General features: G+C 36.3%; 1 protein-coding gene across 1 annotated transcript; it reads left to right on the top strand.

Moving 5' to 3' along the window:
• Positions 1 to 63: 63 nt before the first annotated feature.
• LOC113227076 (zinc finger protein 568) lies at positions 64 to 17680 on the top strand. The gene is made up of 10 exons (XM_026459950.1): positions 64 to 312; positions 5829 to 5990; positions 13098 to 13343; positions 13840 to 13982; positions 14714 to 14886; positions 15022 to 15105; positions 15811 to 15948; positions 16284 to 16459; positions 16940 to 17131; positions 17318 to 17680. The coding sequence occupies exons 1-10, from the start codon at positions 118 to 120 to the stop codon at positions 17678 to 17680; spliced, it is 1872 nt and encodes a 623-aa protein (XP_026315735.1). The 5' UTR covers positions 64 to 117.
• Positions 17681 to 23500: the final 5820 nt, after the last annotated feature.

Here is a 23500-nt window from a genome sequence, read left to right as displayed (position 1 = left end):
GTGGCGGGGTGGCGGCCGCACCGGCACAGTGCCTCCCGGACGCAGCGGCGGCGCGACGCCTCCCTGCCTGCACCCGCGACATGCGTTGACCCGACACCCTCCCAGACCGCCGTACACATGGACAACTCGTGCCTCCTCGACCTCCTCATCAGGTGCTTCGCGATGACCGAGCCCGAGGACCTCAACTTCACGGCTTTCACCGACCTTTGCCGCCTCTGCTCACTCAAGAGCGGACCTCGCCTGCACATCTTCGACAAGGAGTCCGAGCAGAGGCAGATACTCTTCAAGCTCAGGACCTGCATGCCTACTATGGTAACTACCTTTAATTTCACGAACAGCTTCTATTGAGAAGCTGTTGAGCTTTGTCATTTTCTTGTTCATATGATACTCCGAATTTCCAACTCTTTTCCAATGCAATATTATTATCTTGAAGTTACACGTCTAAAACTAAACCACAAACAAAAGCCCTATATAATAAGCTAAACACTATCGCAAGGGGGAAAATTGCAAAATAATCTCTACGAGGCCGTTACGGCGTACCGTAGACGTAGCTCGGCCGTAGACGCAAGCGCTCTGCGACCATACGCGGTGCTACGAACAAAACACACAAGCCGTCCTCCACACTAGAACGCGACCGACAATCGGGTCTCACGATACCTGTTGAGTTCACATTTTGACTTCCCAACCAGTACATTTCCTTTGGTGTGTTCTTTAAATAGCTCGCCTTTCTGCTTTTCTTTCGAAAAACTTTTCACGGTATCTCTGATACGCAGCGTTTTTAGACCCTCGTAATAATAAAGTACTTTCATTGTGTTCTTTACGGACGACATTATGGTTGACGAACGGATATTAAGCCGTCGTTTTGTATAAAATTATCATTGCCTTAATCTTCTGTCGAAAAAGTTGAATAAAGATGTTAAGAGTTGATAAACTTGGGTGCGTTAGTAGACGCAATAAGTATTTTTTATTGGTGTCGATCGGTGTCGACTTGTTATTTGCCTATTATTTATAATGTAGACTTACCAAAATACTACATGGAACTTTCATTAATCATTTTTTATTTATGTTACAAATTATAAAATATAATTGTTCTATATATTTTGAAAGGTATACACTCGCAATTAAAAAACAAATGAAATACCACCTTCCCTGAAGTTACTTGGGCAATTTATGATGAAATATTGCAAGTATTGCGATTAGAAAATAATCTACGAGTGCTAGGCGTACGGAATCTCACCGCATTAAGGGCGATTCGAACACTGCATATCTGACTCACTCTTTGAATGACTAGGTGAAGTTTTTTTTTATTAGTCAAACATGTGATCGACATGACGTTACTTTTTTTAATTAATATAATTTTGTAAACGTCTACTCAATCAATTTATAGAAATGAAAGCTCAGAGGGCATATTATTTTTTTCTTTTCATTGTATCCTTTTTAGTAACAAATACAAAATGCGCGCAATTTTGTATTTGTTACCAAAACAAACCTATTGTGACAGTGTAGTTGCCCATAAGGATCAACTTTTTATTTTTATTTTTTTGCATACAGTTGTGTGTTACGTGCTATCGCCAACTGAAATCTGATCACACATTTTTGTTATTCAGTGACGGTCCTAAAGCCGACCAAACCAAATTCTTCACGTCATTCCATCATTCAAACTTCATCATGTCATTCATGTAAACTCATACGATGTACATACACAATTGAGTCACAAAACCCATCTCCAAAAGTAAGTGCGTCGCTAATGGTCGCCACGTGACATTTCAATCCCCATGTTTGATACCTTTGTACTATTGTAGTTTGTACGAATTAATACTCGAATGGTTTCATTTGCACGATAAAGCTTTGGCATCAGATTAGGGACGTATTGATTCGGAACTCAATATGCTTTTCCTAATTAAGCCTTGTACATTTAACTAACAAGTTTGTTACGTAATATTGATACGTAATCACGTTGTTCGGTAATATTTACCGTGTACAACAACGAGTACTGAACATTGAACATACACATGAGTATTCGATAATGTGATATTTGTGGAATTGTATGGACATAAAAAATACTATAATAATAATAATACGTTTTTTAAATGTTTTTAACATTTAACACTAATTTAACGACAATCTCATATCAAGTTCTTTGGTTCTGGTGGTAGGTTTTGTATTACAATGTCTTTTCAAGGTCTTCAATAGATTCGAATTCATCGGTTTGCATAAGTACGAATAAGTAGCTCCGCCATTTTGTTACACATTTTGTTGTTGTTTTTTGAATTCTTCGCTAAGGAAAAGGCACAGGTTTAAAACCATACAACGAAGTCTTGGTGATTTTTTCTTTATGTGAAGTTATTTTATTACTGTAAAATTTAAAAAAATAATACGAAACCAAACGGACTTATAATCAAACACAATTACGTTCAAAGTGGTGGTCAAACAGCATATTTTGCACTTATATTGTAGTATATCTTGAATTCTGAGTATAAATTTCAAAATATGCTATAAGTAAAATATGTATACTATTGACAATTATATTAACATTATTTTAAGCATTTTAAGCTAAGCATATTCGTGTTACTGCATTTTATAAGGGGTAATAAGTATTCTTTTCAAGGAAACTATATTATCCATTTCCAATTTCCATTCCGAACGCAAAGTTATTCTCGGAACTTGATTTTACTTGCAAACAAAAATTATTTGGAATACCTATATATCAAATAATAAATAATTGGGCTAAATTGTAACGCTGTGTGGAACGACATTCTTTTAAGTGTACATATTTGTAAACAGAAAATAGATATCGTAGAACTCGAGGTTTTCGCGATTGTTACACATAGGAAATGAAACTATTTTTCCGGATTTAAATCCGGAAAAATAGGTCATTTCCTAAGAAAATACATATCTAAGTATACTTAAATTGCTTTTGCAATATTTTGGCGACGGCTCCATTAAGCCAAAACAATGGACAGGTTAGATGACTTGAGAATACGATGACAAAGACGTGCCAGACAGGAAATTTGTAAAGCTTGGCACAAAACTAGCTAAATAACACAATTAAAAACACCCAGTATCATAATAATAATAAAAAACCATTTATTAAACATTTTTTTATAATATCAAGTGTCGTAACGAACAAGTCGTGCGTCTGATAGTAAGCTACACGCCTGTCGGTAACAATTGCAGTGCCACTCAGAGCTTTTAAAACGCAAAGATCTGATGGGCACTGCCACTGCGCCCTTCACCTTGAGACATAAGTTGACAAGTCCCATGTGCCGGTAATTTCACCAGTATTTTTAATAACAATAACGCACACACTCAACATAAGTATTAGACAATTAAATATAGAAGAATAAAATATTAGATATTTTATTCTAACATTTTTAACAAAGTCACTATTGAAAATACACCTTTTTGCGCATAAAATAGTGTATTTATTTAGATTTTCATGGACAGTACTTACATAACACTGCACACAAAAATGGCAATACTTACCTTTCCGTAGTGCTTATTATTGATTCAATATAAACTGTTAAGCGTACTATATGTAGATCAATGAATTTTGCAAGTACGCTATTGATGCTTCTCTATGGAAAAGTAATAGGTGGCAAGAACACAGAAAGCACTTGGAAACCACACTGTAAAACATGAAGGTGGTTTTTTAATATCCATATAGTGAAACAGCGTACCTCGTCAAAGTCAAAGTCAAAGTCAAAGATTATTTATTCCATAGGTAAAATAAATTTACACTTGAAAACGTCACATTTAAGCTACTGCTCGTTCACTACGCTGACCTCCCTGAGAAGAACGAGCAAGAAACTCTAGGGATTGCTCCTTTCAAATAAACTTAAATGCTATGGAATACACTTTGAATCAAATTTGTGTGGATTCTGGAGCCATGTCGTCTTTCCATACATCTTTATCTAACACGTAGTCTTCAATTTTGTAATATGATTTTTCGATCAAAATATTTTTAATGTAGTTTTTAAACTTAGGAAATGATAAACTTAATATATGCTCCGGAATCTTATTGTAAAAACGTATACAGTTCCCCATAAAAGAGTTGTTTACCTTGGTTAAACGAAATCGTGGTATCATGAGTTTGGACTTAGCTCTAAGGTTAATATTATGGATATCTTCTTTCTTATTGAAATTATGTATATTTTTACGGGCATATAAAATATTTGAGTAAATGTACTGCGATGCCACAGTCATGATACCAGTCTCCTTAAACTTTTCTCTGAGAGATACCCGAGAGCCTAGACGGTACACAGAACGAATCGCTCGTTTTTGCTATACAAATTTGGTTTGAATGTTTGCCGCTTTACCCCACATGAGAATCCCGTAGGACATTATACTATGGAAGTAACTAAAGTAAACTAGTCTAGCAGTACTAACATCGGTAAGCTCACGTATTCTGCGGACTGCATATGCAGCGGAGCTTAATCTGCTGGCCAGGGACGATATATGTGGAAACCACTGAAGTTTACTATCTAAGGTCACTCCCAAGAAGACTGCTTTATTAACAAGGTCTAACTTTTCTCCGTTTATTTCTATGCTTGGACTAGTCGATTTTACGTTAGGTAATTCAAATTTAACACATTTTGTCTTCTTGGCATTAAGCAATAAATTATTAGCATTAAACCAATAAACTACCTTAGAGAGGGTATCATTAATACGGTCATGGTTAATGTCATGTCTGTCTGTTTTAAAAATCAAGGATGTGTCATCAGCAAACAACACTATTTCGCAATGGTCCTTAACAAAGAATGGCAGATCATTAATATAAATCAGAAATAAGAAAGGTCCAAGTATTGAGCCCTGCGGAACACCCATTTTTACTGGAGAACCCAAAGAAGTTACTCCATTTATGTCTACTTTCTGAATTCTACCGTTGAGATATGACGAGACAAGTTTCGACGCCTTGCCATTTACACCGTAATGTTCCAGCTTCCTAATAAGAGTATTATGATCAACGCAATCAAATGCCTTTGAGAGGTCACAGAAAACACCAATAGCGTTCTGGGACCTTTCCCAAGTACTATCATATTCTGATATTTAATTTTACTGTTAACTCCATTACTATCTTTGAACGGGTTAAACAACGATTTTTTCGTTTCATACGTGAAGAGTATTTTTTTATAATACCAAGTGGCGTGCGCCTGGTGGCTAGCGACACGCCTATCCTGCCTCTGTGGCCGAACCGTTCCCATGCTGGACTGCCACGCAGAGGTCCCGGGTTCGATGCCCGTGCCGAGAGAAATATTTGTATAACCTACATTTAATTATCTCGTGAGTTTGGGTGTAATTTGCGGTTGTCTATGTGTGTGTCCATGACACCCGCGATACAGACTTTCCCTAGGCGGGACTATGAGCATGTGCGCATAAAAAAAGAAATCCATAACTGTTGCAGTGCCATTTAGAGCTTTAAATCGGTCATGATCATAGGTCCTATGATCACTGCCACTGCGCCTGTCACCCTGAGACATAAGTTGACAAGTCCCGTGTGCCTCTACTTTCACCCTTACCGGAACGGTAAACCGGAACGCAGCCATGCTCACATTACTGCATGGCGGCAGAAATAGATAAGGCAGTACTTCCCTGGACGAACTCTTTCACAAGGAGTTCTACTGCTACTAAAAAATAAAATCATATTAAGTCAATGCGTAATAATTTATGTAAATGGTGATACAGAACCTTTTTGTTTTAATCGAGAAAAAGTCTAAAAAATTAACTCTGTTCGTCTAGAGCGCAAAGCGATTCGTTTCTGTCCATTATCACTCGTTATTCTGAATAGTTCCATTCTCATCTAACTAAAAATTCTCCATATTCTCCAGCAGATTTCCAAAGACGACTTCCTGCCGAAGAAGATCTGCGAGCGCTGTATCACACGACTCGAGCAGCTTTACGAATGGCGACAGAGCTGCCTTAACACCGACTCCGTGCTTCGGAACTACGCGGAGAGCATGCGGATTGTCACGTCCACCATTAACTTTCAAGTTTGTATATATGAAATTCAAATTATCGACGGACATCTGAATTTATCTATTTATAAGTATTTATATAGGTATGTATCTAGGGTTGTCAGATTAAAGTACATAAGTAACAAAAATTTTCATTTCATTTTTTAATAAATAAAGTTTGTTTTTTCATGTTATTATAATATCGGAATATGTGAAGAGAATGGATAAGATTGAAAAAAAGCCACTAGAATTTAGTTCACATCAATTAATTTGGAATGAAACTATTTTATTGGCATCGCATATATTTGTTCTTTCAAACAAACCAACGTTCCGGGCACTTTACATGTTCGAAAGGTTTGTTTGTTTCAAGAAACAAATATAAGGGATTTAGATTTGAAATAATAGTTTCATTTCCCATGTGTAACAATTGCGAAAACCTAATTAATTAACCTAACCTAACCTAACCTAATCTCTATGCTAATGAATTTGACTTAAGTCCGTCGATGATGATTGACTTAAAATAATAATGTTGTTTTTGACTTATGTGCTTTAGTCAATTAACCCTAGATATATTATTATTGAATTTCAGTACATCCAACGTTTTCTGTCCAACATAAAATTAGTTACTTAATAATTTTTTGGATATAAAACTATATTTTCTTCGCATCCAAATCGCGTATTTTTTTTTCAAATATTTTTAAATTTTGATATTTTTTGTTTATATGACTATCGTAACTATGTACAGGTCGATGTTCTATGCAAAAACAGTGATACACACATAAACAGTCGATAGTTTGAAAAATAACAATAAAAATACGAATAGACAAAACTCGTACTTAGATTCGCCACCTAGGGAGGAATTCCCCTACCCCAAGTCTTGTACCTTTACAGCTGAACAATCTTAAACTAAACTCAAATAATGCTTTGATATACAAGATCTAAAAGTATAAATTTTATTCATTATTTTTCCTAAAACCGAAGGCAGCACCTACATCATCACTACTTAAAAACCTATTTTGAGATACTAAACTGACTCTACAAAGAATTTAATAATAGAATTGTTAACATTATTATTTAAGTCCTATAATATTTTCGGCGCGTAAATGCCTATAGAGAAGAACACTAGCACAGTACAATACAAAATTTGGTAACCTTTCCAAACCCGTTTTCTATTAGCAACCAATCAAAGCGAACGATCTTTCTATTCAACTTTTACAAGGCTGTTTCTCCCGATATATCTCAAGAACGGGGAATGGAAAGATTCCCTTGAAAACTAACTTATTTAAAAAGATTATTAACTCATCTAAGAAGTTTCCTTAAATTTTATAAGTAAAACGATATGTTAATAAGTTTGAAAGTATGTTTGTTTCGAATTCGACTGTATTTTTTAACCGACTTAAAAAAGAGGAAGAGGTTCGACCAGGGGGTCTACTCTCGATCTCCGTCCGAAACAATTACTGCCAAATAAGCAATACTTGACCAAATGAAAAGACGCGTGATGCGAATGAAGCTTCATACTGGATACTTGTCTTTTAATTTTCTCAAATATTACTTAATTGACAGTAATTGTTTCGGACGGATGTCGGATGGAGATCGAGAGTAGACCCCCTGAGTAGCGGTCCCATTCTAATTTGAAGAAAAATATTCCACTTCTAAGGGTAGCACATTAAGGAGATGAATTATTTAATTTCACCCACGATTTCAATAAAACTTGACAAATAGTTAATTCCACAAATTTTTGTGGTCGGATGTTTTTTAAAAGTTATAATTATTTATCCTAAGAAGTAACGGGACGAACATTTGCAGTGCTACTCAGGGCTTCAAAAGATCCGAGGGGCACTGCCACTGTACCTGTCACCCTGAGACATAGTATTGATAAGTCCCATGTGCCTGTAAGTTTACCCTTTCCCTTCAAAACAGGAACACAATACTATTGGCGGCGGAAAAGGTATGATGGCAAGTACTTCCCAGGACGAACTCTTTTATAGCTTTACTCTTTCATAAACGAAGCTTTTTTATCTGACTTATCTAAATTAAGTGAGATAAAATAGCTATATATAGATAAAATAATAGAAGAAATAAAATTGCATGGGTGTTCTAATTCAACTATTTTCACATAATATATGCCCTCCATTGATAGTCTACTCACTTTTTGTTCGGTATTTATATTATAATCTACATTTATCTATAGGAATTATAATATATAGTTTGAGCTCGCAAATTGTGAAGTTGTTTTCGTTGTATAGATAACCTTTCAGAAATTCATAGCACGAAGTTAGATGTAGCGATTCTCTTTGTCCGAAAATACGCCATTGTGCCCGGGGGTATAGTTTAGTTGTACACAATTCGCAAAACCACTTGCGAATACAATTTAGGACATTTGTCTTCGATGGCGATTCGAAATAAACGAGCCGACTTACCCGGCAAGGAGTCATTAGTCATTGCTATTGATGTCGACACGAAACAAGACAATCGTATTGTCGAATACGAGTGAAGGCATGCGGGGGGAGATGCAGCCCGGCCGCCGGGGGCAGGGCCCCTCCTCGATCGATCCAAGCGCCTCGCCGACTATCGACCCACTGCCTCCCACCTCCCACACAACGCACACCCGAATCTCGACCTTACCCTTAACCAAACAATTCTCTCTATTCTTTAACAACATTCGCCCTGGAACCGCGTCCAACACATAGAATTCTGAACCCAAACACCGCGTTTAAAGACTTAATATCAAACGTGTAACGCTGTATCTTCCAATTGACTTCACTGTAATGAATTATCAACTCTAACGCGACAGTTCGAAGGCTGGAATTGAGTAATGCAGACGGAGGTATTGGCTACGCATGTCCAAGAACGTTTTGTTTTTATGACGGGGGCTTAATTTGCCTATATGGAAATCTCCTAGAGACAGTATGCAAATTAAATTGATTATTCGCGAGATCACTCGAGTTTAATACGATTAAGTCAAAAACTAGTACATAGTACATTTTTCAGGTTTTGAAAGATATCTTGAATAATTTACAGAAGGTTGTTGTTAGGGCCCTAGAATCCCAAACGGAACTCATGTAAATCGCAAATGAGACAACAAAACAAAGAACCTACGACTCTAATATTTAAAAAGCATTTATTTATTTTTAAATCATATGTAGAGCAATGTGAATATGCAGCCAAGGTCGAAGGTGGCTGATGCCACGGGCCCGGGGGCACAGTTAACCCTGACCTAGGGAGGTGAAGGATATTCCTACTACGGCCTCCCCCCGCGGGGGCCGGGCCCGGCAAACCACATGCACTGAGCCTCAAAGCTTCCCCATTCGGTGGGAAAGGCCCTGAAAATCATGATAAATACGAAGAAAAGTACACCCCACCTATTTTTTAAACTCACATTGAACTAAGTAGGACAATGGAACATATCTATTATATTCCTAATATGACTTTTTATTTCATTCTTAACAATACACTAACAGTTCACTACTAAAGACACTTAATGCTATTAACAGGAAATAAGGCACATATTGGGTGATTTGAATGGAAAAGTTCGAACAATCGACAGAATTTAATTGAGCGAATGCTTTCATTTCGTTTTATGGGTACGTTCGTGTTACATTTATTCAACTTAGAGAACTTCAGCGCAATTCAATTTAGCTTCAACGGTAAACTTTTCAGTATTTAGAATCAAATGTACATAAGTAACCATTCGATTCGAATTTTTATTAAAAGCTATTTCTTTGTGTGAAATATGCGAAAAGATGAAAAAAATTAAATTGCCGGAGAACAGAAAACCTATATCATACATGACAACTACAGTATTATCTAAAAAATTTCGTTATATTATATTTTGTCTCAAAAACTGCATTATACCTAGGTATGTATGTCATTCGTATATGATTTAATTTCTTCTTCTGTCACTTTGAAATTAAATTGTTCACTAATAACATACATATATAACGCAATTTTTGAGATAATACTATGTTAATCAATGATAAAAAGATCATTGATGTTAGTTGTCATATGCGATAGATTTAGATTGGGAGAAGTTCATTATTTATTTTTGCATTAACACTTGCTATCTGCGTGTGTATATACTACTAAATACATTATGCACGGATATTCGTAAATGTATAATCTTAAATACCGACCGCAGTATGTTACGTAATTACATATTTAACCATTTTCAACCACGTTAATTTATGCGTTGCAAACCTTTTTCAAAGTATATTAACTATGAAAAAGGTTTGTATCAACAACGAATAATATTATATTGTGTGAAACAGTGGGTTTCATGTTAGAATAGTTCGAAATGCTACGAATTCCATTGCTATAGTTGTGCAGCGTTGAAGTTCGAGCGGGCGTTAAACCAGCAATGTAAACAACGTTCAAACACAAAATGTAATAAAATAGGGTTGTGCCCTGTGCTAAAAAGTATACATTTATTTCGTGTTATGTCATATGTAGCTTTAGGGCTTTGAACGGCAATGAGTAAATTTAACGAGAAATGAAAATTCAATTTCAAGTATAACGTGATTGCAAAAAATAAGGTTCCCTTTTCTCCTTACTTTCTCCCTCATCCTCCCCTAACCTCCAACTTTTTACACGTAAATTTTCGTCTCAAATTTTTTCTCTCGGTGCGTAGAGGGAAGCAGATCGATGCAAGCGGGGAGGCTTGCACTTAGTGCACAGAACGCGACCGCCTCAAGACGTCTCGTAAGCTTGACGAGCGGACACCCGCACACCCCTAGTCTAGACATTTGACACGTAACAGTATTAGTTTTATGTGCGCCTAGTACTTTAGTTTTGAGAATCGTTTGTTTTGAAGTTGCTTAGTAATGTATTTAGTTTATGCCTAATTTGCGATATACTTCTTTTAATCCACACAAAATGTTCGTGTGTCTTTGGATATTTGTTGAAAACAAGTGAAGTTTAGAAGTTCAGTTTGAGTTGGATGTAAAGCTATTTAGAAATGAGATTAAATTCATATTATAACCAACTTTGGGACCTTGAAGTAAGTACATCATTACTTTTACACGTATAGTCAGAGCTTCGCGCATGCTCGCTCTAAATAAATCTTAGGATCTCTACTTTGTATAACTTGGAGCATTGCAAGTCTTATATGCTCCAAGTTGTAAGTTGACAATTTTAATGCAAAACCTGAAAATTAAAATAATAGTATAACGATCGAAAGAAATAAAGAAAAGCAATTTATTTAGCACAGTAAATGTGTACGTGTACAATATTAGGATTAAGACTAAAAGTGTTATTACAGGCCAAACTCAGCAAAGACTGCGGCCAAAGCGCAAGTTTTTAGTGGACTGTTTTCGAAATGGCCGATTAAAAAAAATTATAAACAGTAGTAAAAAATTGGTGCTTTCTTTTTGTTTAAATTCGATTTATTAACATTAATCACTAAAAAGAAATATATATAATGGCACAAAAGTTGTCCTTATTTCCTTACAGTCGAAATGCGGAGTTTTTAACTCTTTTGGAATATCGAAATAAATTTAGACGACCACTTGTAAATGGTCTGGGGAACTTTTCGCACCATTACCGAACAACCAGCGATAATAAATTTAAAAGAGTATTGCATAATATTTTTCAAAGAATGAGAAGAACTTTCCATTAAATTTCTTTTAACTATTCGAGGAAACATTGAAAAAAAAAATAAAGCCTGATATGAGCGCCCGTCAAAAGTGCTTTTATCATTATGAAGCCATAAAAATAATAAGAACTACATGAAACAAAATTACGTAGATGTGAAATTTTATAACTCACCTATTTACTTACCGAAGCATAAAAAGTTATCACTGTTTTCGTGCGTAGAATCTCAAAACCTGAAGTTGTAATTTTGCAGATGCGGACTTATATATTACGTCTAAATCTTCAATTGCCTTCAAAACATGTTTTATTTCGTCGTCTGCTAATAATGTATTTGTAACCAGTAGATATCTCTCCAAATTCGTTGTCCAAAAGTCAAATCCTATTAGCGAACAACACGTAATATCTAACCCTCGCTATCTCCCTCACAGTTTGTTTTTAATCAGTGCGTGAGTGATAACGTCCCTCCCTACTCCATGCGATCGCTGTGTCCCTGGTCCCTAGTCCTTATCTTGAGGGGCTTCTCCAAACAATGGGATGATAAACGCAAAGCGTTTATACATCTTTTAGGGGCTTCATTGTTTATAGACGACAGGTAGAGTCCGAATTTAAATTACAATTAATTCATCCCAAATATTACGCAAATAAATATAAAATACAAAAAAATATCTTTTATTATTTTTTTGAAAAACTACTTATTTAGCTTGTACTACTTCTTCTACGTGGCCAAAGGATTCATCAATCGACGTACTCGTAATCGAAGTACTCGCCGATTGTAGCCCAGGATACGCCAGACGTACAGGAAAGAAATTGGAAAAGAAAGGGGGTTGCGTCAGCCGTCACCTTGTTCTTGAATAATGAGGACGATGCTGTTAAAAATGATTTTCTAATTATTGATCGAAATATTCATTCTTAAGACACGGTAACCAAGTAAACAACAAGTTCCTCGTGAGCATAACATTCCATTTGTACATATATTTGCAAGAAGCCTACGTAAAAACTTCGATGATTCATCAAAAACAAAAATTTATTAATAGTCGAAAGGCAATGACCTCTCCGAATAATGATTTACGAGAAAATCAGATCCCTCAGGTCGTTGAACCCTCCCTTTACCGAATTCAGGCAATTAAGTACAGGGTGTCCCAACGTGTGCCGGAACGAATGGCGGGGTCGTTTCACTTTCCGTGGGGGCGATGCACTGGGGGACGCCACCCTCGCCCTCCGGCCCTCGCATCGAAGACACTCATTGAAGGTGGTATAATTCCACCCTGACACTTAGGCTCGCAGAATCTTAACCGAAATATAAATTTGAATATTTTGTTTTGTCACAACTCGTAATCTGAATGTTCTTAAAAGTTGCGAATTGGATTGACTTTGCAAATAAAAAACAATGTTTCTCAAACGAAAAATAATATTCATGTCTATTTTAAACAGTCATGAACAATGTTAATTATAGTGTTTAAATAATCTAGACCATAGTAAAGATATACACAAACAACAGTTTACTACTTGAGTGATTTAAATGTGTGTAATCTAAATCTTCGATGTCTTTGATAGGATGGAACAGTCAACATGGACAAGATGACGGAAGCACAAAAAACAGCATACTTAGAAGCACATGTAGCTGTACAACAACATATGGCTCAGGCCGCCGCAGCTGCAAGAAGAGAACAGCAGCAGCAGCAGCAACAACAGCAACAGCAGCAGCAGCAACAACAACAACAGCAACAACAACAGCAGCAGCAGCAACAACAACAGCAACAACAGCAGCAGCAGCAACAGCAACAACAGCAGCAACAGCAACAACAGCAACAGCAACAGCAGCAGCAACAACAACAGCAGCAACAACAGCAGCAGCAGCAGCAGCAGCAGCAACAACAACAACACCAACAACAACAAACAAATAACGCGACAAGACACCATCAGGAAATGCAAGTATGTATCAGCGCATATAAATCGACATGATCAACACAATGATTTGAGTCATCCTTAAGAAACCGTTTCAAAATGTAGATAAATCCTTTTTGCTACATATGTTTATGACTAGACGTAATTTACAACGTCATTGTGATTTTCCCCATATTTTTTACGAATTCGACTTATTGATTTCGTAAAAATAAAGTTCATCTTTATGAAAGGCATCGATTTCTTTTCCATGAATTAGAAATTGAAAGTATTTGAACTTGGGCTACTTGGGTGGGGTGATTACAAAAAAAATAAAATTTTACAGCAAGCCCAAAACACTGCCAACGCCCATCAAGGTCATCCATCGCCCCCCACTGTTAGTTCCACTCAACACCACTACGCTACCATCAATTCGCCGATAAAGGTACCTCAAGTGAGCTCTAGCACCGGCGGTCCAGACAGCACGTTCACTGTACCCGACGACGTAGGAATGGGCTTTGAAGGAGGAGTGAGGGTGCTACAGAGTCTTGGCAATTGGTTCGTACAATTATTTATTCTCCACTAGTTTTAAAGGTACTTCGGTATTTAAATTCCCGTCAACTACAAGTTTTCCATACGTAAAGAGGCATAGATATTTGTTACCCTAGTACTATGTGAAATATTATTTACAAAGATTCAAATTCCCATTTATAAAACCGTCTATATCGTCATCAAACCACGTCTCACGTGACGGGTTTTCTCTAAGGAAATCACATACATTTATTCATTATCCAAAATCAGTATGTAGGTAATTCTATGACTACTAAAATATACGACTACTGAGATAATCAACCTAATTTGTGATTCACTGGAATGATGCGTTTGTTCCAAAATTATACATCACAAATGATAAATGGCAAGGCTATTCATAATCTTAATTACCGTTATAATCTTTATGAAAAAACAAGTAACCTTACGAAATACGGCTTTTACGGCCGCAATTTAAAATCTGAAATCAAAATCTAAATTACTTTATTTGACTTGTAATAAAACACACATTGAAACTCGTAATGGTTAAGATCATACCAAAAAATAAAAATACCAACATTCAAGTACAATTCATAAGAGGTAGAATAAAAAGGGACAGAGACGGGTCACTTGTTTTGGATGATACCTATTATCATTCTGAAGGAACGAACTTTCTAGTAGGTTTACCCTCGTCTAACGACACCACAGCTGACAAACATCGACTATCATAACTGGTGCTCCTATGCAAATTTACTCATCAGGTCTCCAGAAGTAACGAACAACATTCCGCGGCCAAATCTCATACCATTCACGGAACCGTACGCGGAAGGAGGATCGATGCATCCTGGAACGCGGTTGAAGGCACTACAAGGCAGTTCCATCAGAAAACATCCTGCTATAAAACCTACTAGCTCTACCAGCGAAGGAATGACGGGTGCGACCCTAAATTGAACTCTAAATCATTAATTTACTGCAGATCATTTTAGTAGCTTTACCATACATGCAGTCAGACAATTAATGATACATATAAATAATAGAATTACACACTTATATTCTCTTTATGTTTCAGGAAGCAAAGCTTTCGAGTGTACAGTGTGCGGAAAAGGTTTAGCACGGAAAGATAAACTAACGATACACATGCGGATTCACACGGGTGGGTATCTTATCTACTTTACCATGTAGTTACAACCATTGTGTATCTTACTCATATCGACATTAGTTTCATTTTAACGTTGACTTCCTCGGTCATATTTATGGACAAAGTACCTACCGAAAATGTATATAATTCAATAAGCTGTTCTTCGTATTCGATCCGGCTGGAAACTTCTTCGCCTATCTTTCTTTTACATTTAGGAACCTATATAATTTCATCGTTACAATTCAGACCACGATTTTCGTATACAATAGTATTGCAGTATACATATTGGTGCATTTCGGTACACGACAACTCTTCAAATATTTGCTTAGTACGGTTGTTAATCTCGCATCCCCTCAAGTGCCCTCTAGGGATTATTACAAATAGGGATCTTCAAACGATGGGACTTCATTTTAGGGTTACGCAATAGCAAACTATGTAAAAGTGTGGATGGTATCAGTAATTATTTCCAAAATGGGTTTGATGTAAGTCATCTGTATTCAAGAGTTTACAACTTAATATTCCTTGCTCGACGTATTATCATAGCTGTACAAAAGGAGAACACAGCCAGTATCTTGGGCATCCTGACATAGGGACTCAATTTTTATGCATTTAATTTAATCCCAAGTTTTGTTTTTAAATTTTATTGTAATGGGAGATACGCCTGATGACATGTACGTCAAACAAATACTGTCAATAAATCAATTATACAATTTATTGCAGGAGAAAAGCCCTATGTATGCGAAGTATGCAATAAGGCGTTCGCTCGACGGGACAAGTTGGTCCTACACATGAATAAGCTGAAGCACATCACGCCATCGAACATCGCGCCACTCGGTAAACGGACGATTACGATACCACGTGAGTTCTGGACTATAGGTGTTGTACCGTGCCAAAGGAATTTACTAAGTTCAAACTATATTCACTCAATTTTCTAGATCTAAAATAATTTGCTGACTCCATCCATGTCAGATCTGATGACTTCGCTATATCAAGCGTTTTATTGCCATCAAATAGCTCAATAGATATTCAAAACAGGCTTCTTATAGACAGCCGTAAGAGTGGATGAAAATCAGTAAGATTTCCGAACAAACAAGAAATTAATACTTTGTCACGAAACATCCCAGAACAATCATTATTACTTCCGTTTTATAAACTAACAAGTACTTCAACAAATATAATGATTGTCTGCACAGCTCTAAAATTGGACGACGTGAAACCTCAACTGACAAAACAAGAGGACACGAAACCAAGTCAGGCAGAGATTGCAGCAGCAGCACAACAGCAGCAACAACAGCAGCAGCAACAGCAGCATCAACAAACTCACCAGCAGCAGATCCAGGTCTGCCAGGTACCCGGCCACACCTTTACGGTAAATCCCAACAAAATTCGAGCATGTGTACCGTAGATTGGCATGCTATATAGACAATGTGTTTCAGTGTCTTCCAACGGTTTCTTCAATGTTATTGATTTGATGGAGAATTCTTTAATCGTCTTTGTTACGTTTTTAAAATCTGGACGTCTTTTACTATTTATAGTAGGTACTTTTCTTATCTACTTACTTCTCCTTCATTATAAATTTGTTTTTAGTACAATAAAACTGTTTTTTCTTCTCTCATTAGAGTGCATTCTCTCATCCTTCTTTTGTGTCATTTGTAGATTTCAAATCCATAACCTCACCAAAAGTGTTTACTATTCTAATTGCTTCGCATAAAAGCATACCTACCTTTCGTCTGCACGTAGTATCACCATTATAACTTAACATAACATCGACTTAATATCACTCATTTTCCTGTCGATACACTTTTCCAATGAATTTCGCACTAAATGTATAATAAACCAATTATTGCAGAACACGAATCTAGTGCATACAAGTGCGGCAACTGCAGTTGCAGCAGCTACTGCTGGTATGGTGGTTTCCTGGTCGTGTGAGCTGTGCGGCAGACTGTTTGCGACCAGAGACGAGTGGAGCGCTCACGCAAAATCACATCTTCCTGACACTAAGCTATTGCAGGATAAAATGCAGCAAACGCAACAACATCAAGTAGGCGTATAATATTTCTGACAGCTTATGTAACAAATGTTCCCAAATTTCTGTCTGCGTCCATAAACTTGTTTTACCTGCTTTGAATAATACTTTTAATAACTTTGTATTTTGAACTGCTTTATTTAGTCTAACCAAGTCGCCTGTTAATTCAAGTATTTAACAATATTTTTTATCTTTTCCCAGCAACAAGAAAAGGTCCATCTATCGAATCAAGAAAAATTGCAGCTTTTGCATCATCACAACCAGAACCAACAAATCCTCAATGGTCATGGCATAGCCACTGCTTCCGTCTCCACTGCAACTGTGGTTAACGAAGGAGGGGGTGGAGGAGGAGGCGCGTACTTTACCCATGGACATACACATTACGCACCAGAACGACAACATACGCATGCACACCATCTATGTTTGATGTGCAGACAAGAGTTCGCTGGTAAAGCTGAATTCATGTTCCACGTACGAGGACACTTCGAAGGCAAAGTGACGGATATAGCGGCGGCTGATGTACTCGCGAGATCTTTAGTGGATAATTCTGGTTTGTGTACCTGAGCCGCGGCCGCGCCCAGCGCGTATCAAAATGACTGTGGGAAAATACTCCAGGACGATACCATCATGCTCAAGTTTTGAGACAGTGTGTGTTAGCCTGAACTCTCGTAGGATAGCTATCACCTGTAGTTAGTATAGAATTCGTATCTTGATGCCCGTGCTTGTGTGCCATCGGTAATTTTAATGATTTAAGGTAATTTTTGGTGAAATAAGAATGGTGACGTTTCAGTAATTGAAAGTTCGGAGTTAGATATTTTACCTACCCCTAATAGTTAGAAATTTGGACAAAGAATAAATGAATATGCGAATTACTAAATTTTTAAATAGGTACCTACCATGTACATACTTACACATTATTACAATTCGTAGGTGTCGAAGATAAATTTTGGTTGACGTCATAGATTTAAGCATGAGTGTTTGTTTCAACCTCGGTTTAATATAAATTATGATAATAATTGAAATAATAGGCTTTATACGTAAAATTATTTTAGGTATTTTTTTTTATTCTTTCACAAAACAATTGTGGCGTACTTAACGATCGTGATATTTACAGTTTTTTAATACTGACAGACCCTAAATTAAAAAAAAGTAATAAAAAATGTATTACAATGTACCTATGTTTAAACATATAATAAATTCAAGCTTTTATACGTCTTTGTAAGTTTTTGTATTAAAAAAATGTTTTGATAGAATCCGAATAACTTCGCTTTAAATAGTATATCTAGGTATAGTAAATAGTGTGTTTTAAGTGTAACCCATAAATCTAGTCATTGTAAATCAAAAGATGGATGAGTGAAATCTAGTCATTTTGTAATCTAGTCAAAAATATGTAGACGAAGAAGACGAGAAGTCTATGGAAAAATAAAATAAGGTAGATTTTGTAAGGTAGCATATAGCTAAGCTAGCAGCTTCCTCAAAATATTTTAAAAACTCATAGTGTTTATATAATACTTTGGGGCAAAAAACCCAAATAAAAAGTGTTAATAGAAGTGTCCCAAATTAACAGATTTTAGTTTTTATACGTATCTAGTACCTATGTATATTAGAAGTATGTATAATCTGTAGCTATATATCAGTCATAAAATGGCTCACATAATATTTATTTGATTTTTAATTTACTTTATTAGCAAAGTTAAGTTTCGATTGATACTTTAATCAAATTGTAATTTACACATTGACTTCTACATGGCAACGATTCTATTACTCAAATGCCTATACACAATTAATGAGTAAGTTACGATTTTAATGTCGATTCTATAGCATTTCTAGATCACAGTAAATTACATACAGGTTATGAGCATCTGTGTTGCCATATGCATACCCCTTAATTTTCAAAGACATAATAAATTGGCATGTTACTTATCGTCTGACTATAAGTTTTGATAATGTCAATAAAATTAAACAATATAAAATCTAACCAGGTGTTTACACCTGTTTCAATTACTCTACATTTAGAAATGTACGCAGAATCCATACCCCTTGTATAACGTTCACTTCAATTTCAGTTGTAATAACTTCGCCGTAGAAGGTTTCGATCAGTTGTAGGATATCAATGTTATGTTGTTATTGTGATGTCACTGTTCCTTCAGATTGTAAAAATACCCAATTTTAATTTCATTAAGATCTATTTGCGTGATTTGTCGTGTTCCTTAAACCATGGATGTTAGAGCGGTTACACACCGCGACTTTTAGCAGCGATGCAAACATGATGCAGTAGCGATGCAGTCGGTAATCGTCTACTTTAGACACGCATGCGCGATTTTAAGCAACGATGCAAAAGCAATTCAACCGCGCATAGGCGATTGCATCGATGCAATCGCCTATAAATCCCAAGCGTTTGTATAGCCGTGTGTAGCCACTCTTAGGAGTTTTTCTACAATTAAGATACACAGTTTTTTAATAGTACAACATTAGGCTGGTACAAGATAAATATTAAATAAATAAATATTAGACAATATCACAAACATTGTTCTGATCCCAAAGTAAGTAGCTAAAGCACTTGTGTTATGGAAATCGGAAACAACGACGGTACTATAAACACCCAGACCCGAGACAACATAGAAAAGTTAGTTTTCTACACTGACCCGGCCGGAGATCGGACCCGAGACCTCAAAGATGGCGTCACCCTGAAAATTGGTGTGTAAGCCATTCGAGCACAGAGTCCATCTAAAGATGTTAATTAAAATAAACAATAACAGGAAAATTAATATTACAAGATAGTATAGTACAGTATAGTATAGAAGGTAATTAAAGTATATATTGTTCAGCAGGATTTCTTTAAAATTCTAATACTGTTATAAAATGATGACGTTATAATATCATTACAATATAAAAATGTTAATAAACTTTATTCAAATAAAAGAACATATAGAATAACTTGTGATGGGAGGAACAGTAACATCGCAATAACATTATGAATTTGTGAAGATTATAGATATAAGATGGTTCCTTGTGTAAACCACATTGACGTGGAATTATACTATTATAGGCTAAAGTAACGTGACGGATTTTCTAATTACAATATCGATGTCTTTTCATAGTACACCATAACCTAACCTCATAACCTCAATAAGTAACGTCATAACAGATTAGCACCAGCGCTAGCCTATGTAGCGCCCGGGTGCAATCACTGTTGGGTCATGGAAAAATATACATTTTGAAAAAAATCCATTATTAGGAAAATAAATATTTTTCCGGATATTTTTGCAATATATTTCTTCTTCTAAAAGAAGAAGACTTTTAAAAGTTGAAGCTACTGAAGCAAAACTATGGAGCCATTAAAAAGATTTTTTCGCTGTTGAGAAATAATTTTAAATCTCTTTTCTATGTGGCTTTTAGCTGTATAAGTTTATTTTATATAATTCACGTTAAATAAAGCTTCAAAAGATATTTCTAATCGTACAACATAATATTAACCTTCGAAATTATATTTTTCCAAGTTTTCCGAAATGTTTACGGAAAATTACCCAACAATAGGTGCAATCAATACCCTGGCGCACTCTAATAGGCACTAGATCAAAATGGAATACTTATAGTTCTGTTTTTCCCAGTTGTCGGAAATTCGGGTGCAAATGGTGTTGCGAAGTAATGGCCTGTTTACTTTGCTAGCGCCGCGAGCAACTCAGACCCGAGGAGTCGCAAGGGACGCGACGCTCGACCCATTCGCCAGTATGCGCCGCACACCTTGCACCATAGGTAAAGCCGGCACTGTAACAGAATGTAACAGTTTCTCATCGAGTATATAACCAGAAATAGAGACGAAATGTCATTTAATTTTTTTTAAACTATTCTGCCGAATCATTACGGTGACAACTGCGCTCCGATTGGCCAGCCCGAATCCGAAACAATTGACGAATGTCATCAATTGTTTCACTTCAATACGACCAGTTTAACTTGAGTTTTGGTATAATGAACGAAAATTTAAAAATTACACATTTAATTACCGATGAAATGTGATTCCGTTTGTTTTGTAATTAGATGTTTTGGTGTTTTGCCCACACCACCGAATGGAAGAGCCCCCATAGTTAGAGATGTTATCTTTATTACAATAAATACAGAATATTTTTGGAATATACGGAGCCATACACACAGGTTATTTGTTGGCGTTGTACTATTTCAGCTTTCTAATTTGTGATTTCAGCGCAAACGAGAGTTGATATTAAAAGTGAAATAAGGCATATTTGCCTGATGAGTTGCCAGGGATGGATGGCCCTTATTTCGTCTCTATTTTTCTGGTTATATACTCGATGCCGTTTCTATTGGCAATGTAATCAAAGTGACGGCGATGATGATTATGGAAAAACATCAGGCACAGTTGGGAGGTGCGCTTGCAAAAATGTCTTATAAATTAAACATTTGGTTATCAATGCTTGAATGTTGTTTACACAAGGAAAGATTTAGCCTCATAAGGCAAATCAGAGCACGAAGGAAGTTACAAACAGTAGGCTAGGTTCGAATAAGTATAGGTCGGCGATGACTATAGGTGGGACAAATATGCAATACAAAATATAGTAGTAACATAGTGAAATAGGTACGTATAGGTAATAGACACATATATACTGAACAAGTATGCACTACATTTTCGCACGGTTTTGTTGCAGTTAAGAAGGCTACTTAACAAATCAATTGTATCAGAAAATTTTGAACCTTCATAACCTGTAGTTATTTTAAAGCAAATATCATAACCAAAATGTTAACTGCAATTTTTACTAACTATACAAATGAACTATAAATAAGTTAACCCGTTAATGGACAGTACTAAATAATACCGCACACGAAAATGTCATTTCTTATTGCCAAGCTTATATTTATTAAGTATCTAACGTGGTATGTAAATCATAAAGTTTTGTCGGTGTGTTGTTGATACGTGGTGCGTACTATAAGTTTCCGGAATGAATAAGAAAAAAATACTATAACTGAATTTATTGTTTCTCAAAATATAATCCGTTAACGCTAATGCACTCTTTCATACGAATGAACCAATTTTGAAAACATTTATGCCACTCCTCCGTTACAATCTCTGAAACATATTTTTCTTACTTTTCGATAAGACGCTGATCTTCATTGGATGAAAATCGTTGACTGCGTGACTGGTTCTTAATTTTTGGAAATAAATAAAAGTCGCAAGGTCGCCAGGTTGGGACTTTACGCGGTATGGCTCATAAGGTCAACGTTGTTCACCTTCAAAAATTCATTTGACTGTCTGGCCGTGTGAGAACTGGTATTATCGTGGTGCAAGATGATACAACGTTTACGGTTATTTTTACGGAGTTTGTCAATAGCTTCCGGCAAACAAATAGTCGTGTACCAATCACTGTTCATAGTACAACGATTCATCAAAGCAACAGTAGCCATGTGTCCAGTTTTGTTAAAAAAAAAGAAGCAATCATCCGCTTCGAGGCATTTTGCACGCGCGCCACTTTGGATAGTTTCAGCTCATCTCGAAAGACCCATATGCTCGATTGCTGCTTTGTTTTGGTCTCATAACTATAAATCCATGTTTCGTCACATGTTACTATGCCCCACACCAAATTTGACGCTCCTTCCTTGAATCTGGTAAGCATGACATTGCACCAAGTGACGCGAACCGCTTTTTGAGTCTCAGTAAAATTGTGTGGGATCCACCGAGAGCACATATTTTTCACACCCAAATGTTTGTGTAGTATTGATTGTATTTGACTCATGCCTATGCCTAAAGATCTGGAATCTCATGGTATGTCACATGCCTGTCTGTTTTGAACATACGGCGCACAGCATCGATGTTTTTGTTCTTCACAGCAGTAGACGGGCGACCATCACGAAATTCGTCACTGAGATTCACACGACCGCCTTTGAATTCTGCAAACCAGCTATAAATAGTCGTCTTGCATGGTGCTTCATCACCAAAAGCACTTTGAAGCCGAGTGAAGTTCCACTGAGCTGTTACATTACACTTAAAGTCGTAGAAAATCATACTACGAAAATTTTCACGAAATCAATCCATGGTGATGTAGATAACCAATTTCTAAAATGACGCCACAATGTAAAACTTTGTGACAGTCAGATGAAACAAACTGTGTTCTACAGCCAAAGAGTTCCATTTTCAAATGTTGTAATTATTTTTTAAATATTGTTTATGTAAGTGGCCAGTTCCGGAAACTTATAGTGCGCCCTATGTACTTCTCTATACAGAAGCAGTAGGCAATTACACTTAAAGTACTTGAAAACCGCACTATAAAGCCCGTAGTTGGTTTTTCAAAATTCATATACGAGTAGCGACACGGGGTACCCCGTAGTATCATATGATGTTTAATTTTACGGCGATTAACGGATTAACGGTTTATT

The sequence above is a fragment of the Hyposmocoma kahamanoa genome, unplaced genomic scaffold (genome assembly GCF_003589595.1).
Source record: "Hyposmocoma kahamanoa isolate Upper Pololo Valley unplaced genomic scaffold, ASM358959v1 202, whole genome shotgun sequence".
Lineage (NCBI taxonomy): Eukaryota > Metazoa > Arthropoda > Insecta > Lepidoptera > Cosmopterigidae > Hyposmocoma > Hyposmocoma kahamanoa.
This window is presented reverse-complemented; position numbering and strand designations above follow the sequence as displayed.

Bases quoted from the DNA above. Each gene is read 5' to 3' on its own strand.
- LOC113227076 (XM_026459950.1), top strand. From the start codon at position 118: ATGGACAACTCGTGCCTCCTCGACCTCCTCATCAGGTGCTTCGCGATG. The intron at 5,991-13,097 runs GTTTGTATATAT...TGTCTTTGATAG, and splicing joins CGTCCACCATTAACTTTCAA to GATGGAACAGTCAACATGGA. The intron at 15,949-16,283 runs GTGAGTTCTGGA...TTGTCTGCACAG, and splicing joins ACGGACGATTACGATACCAC to CTCTAAAATTGGACGACGTG.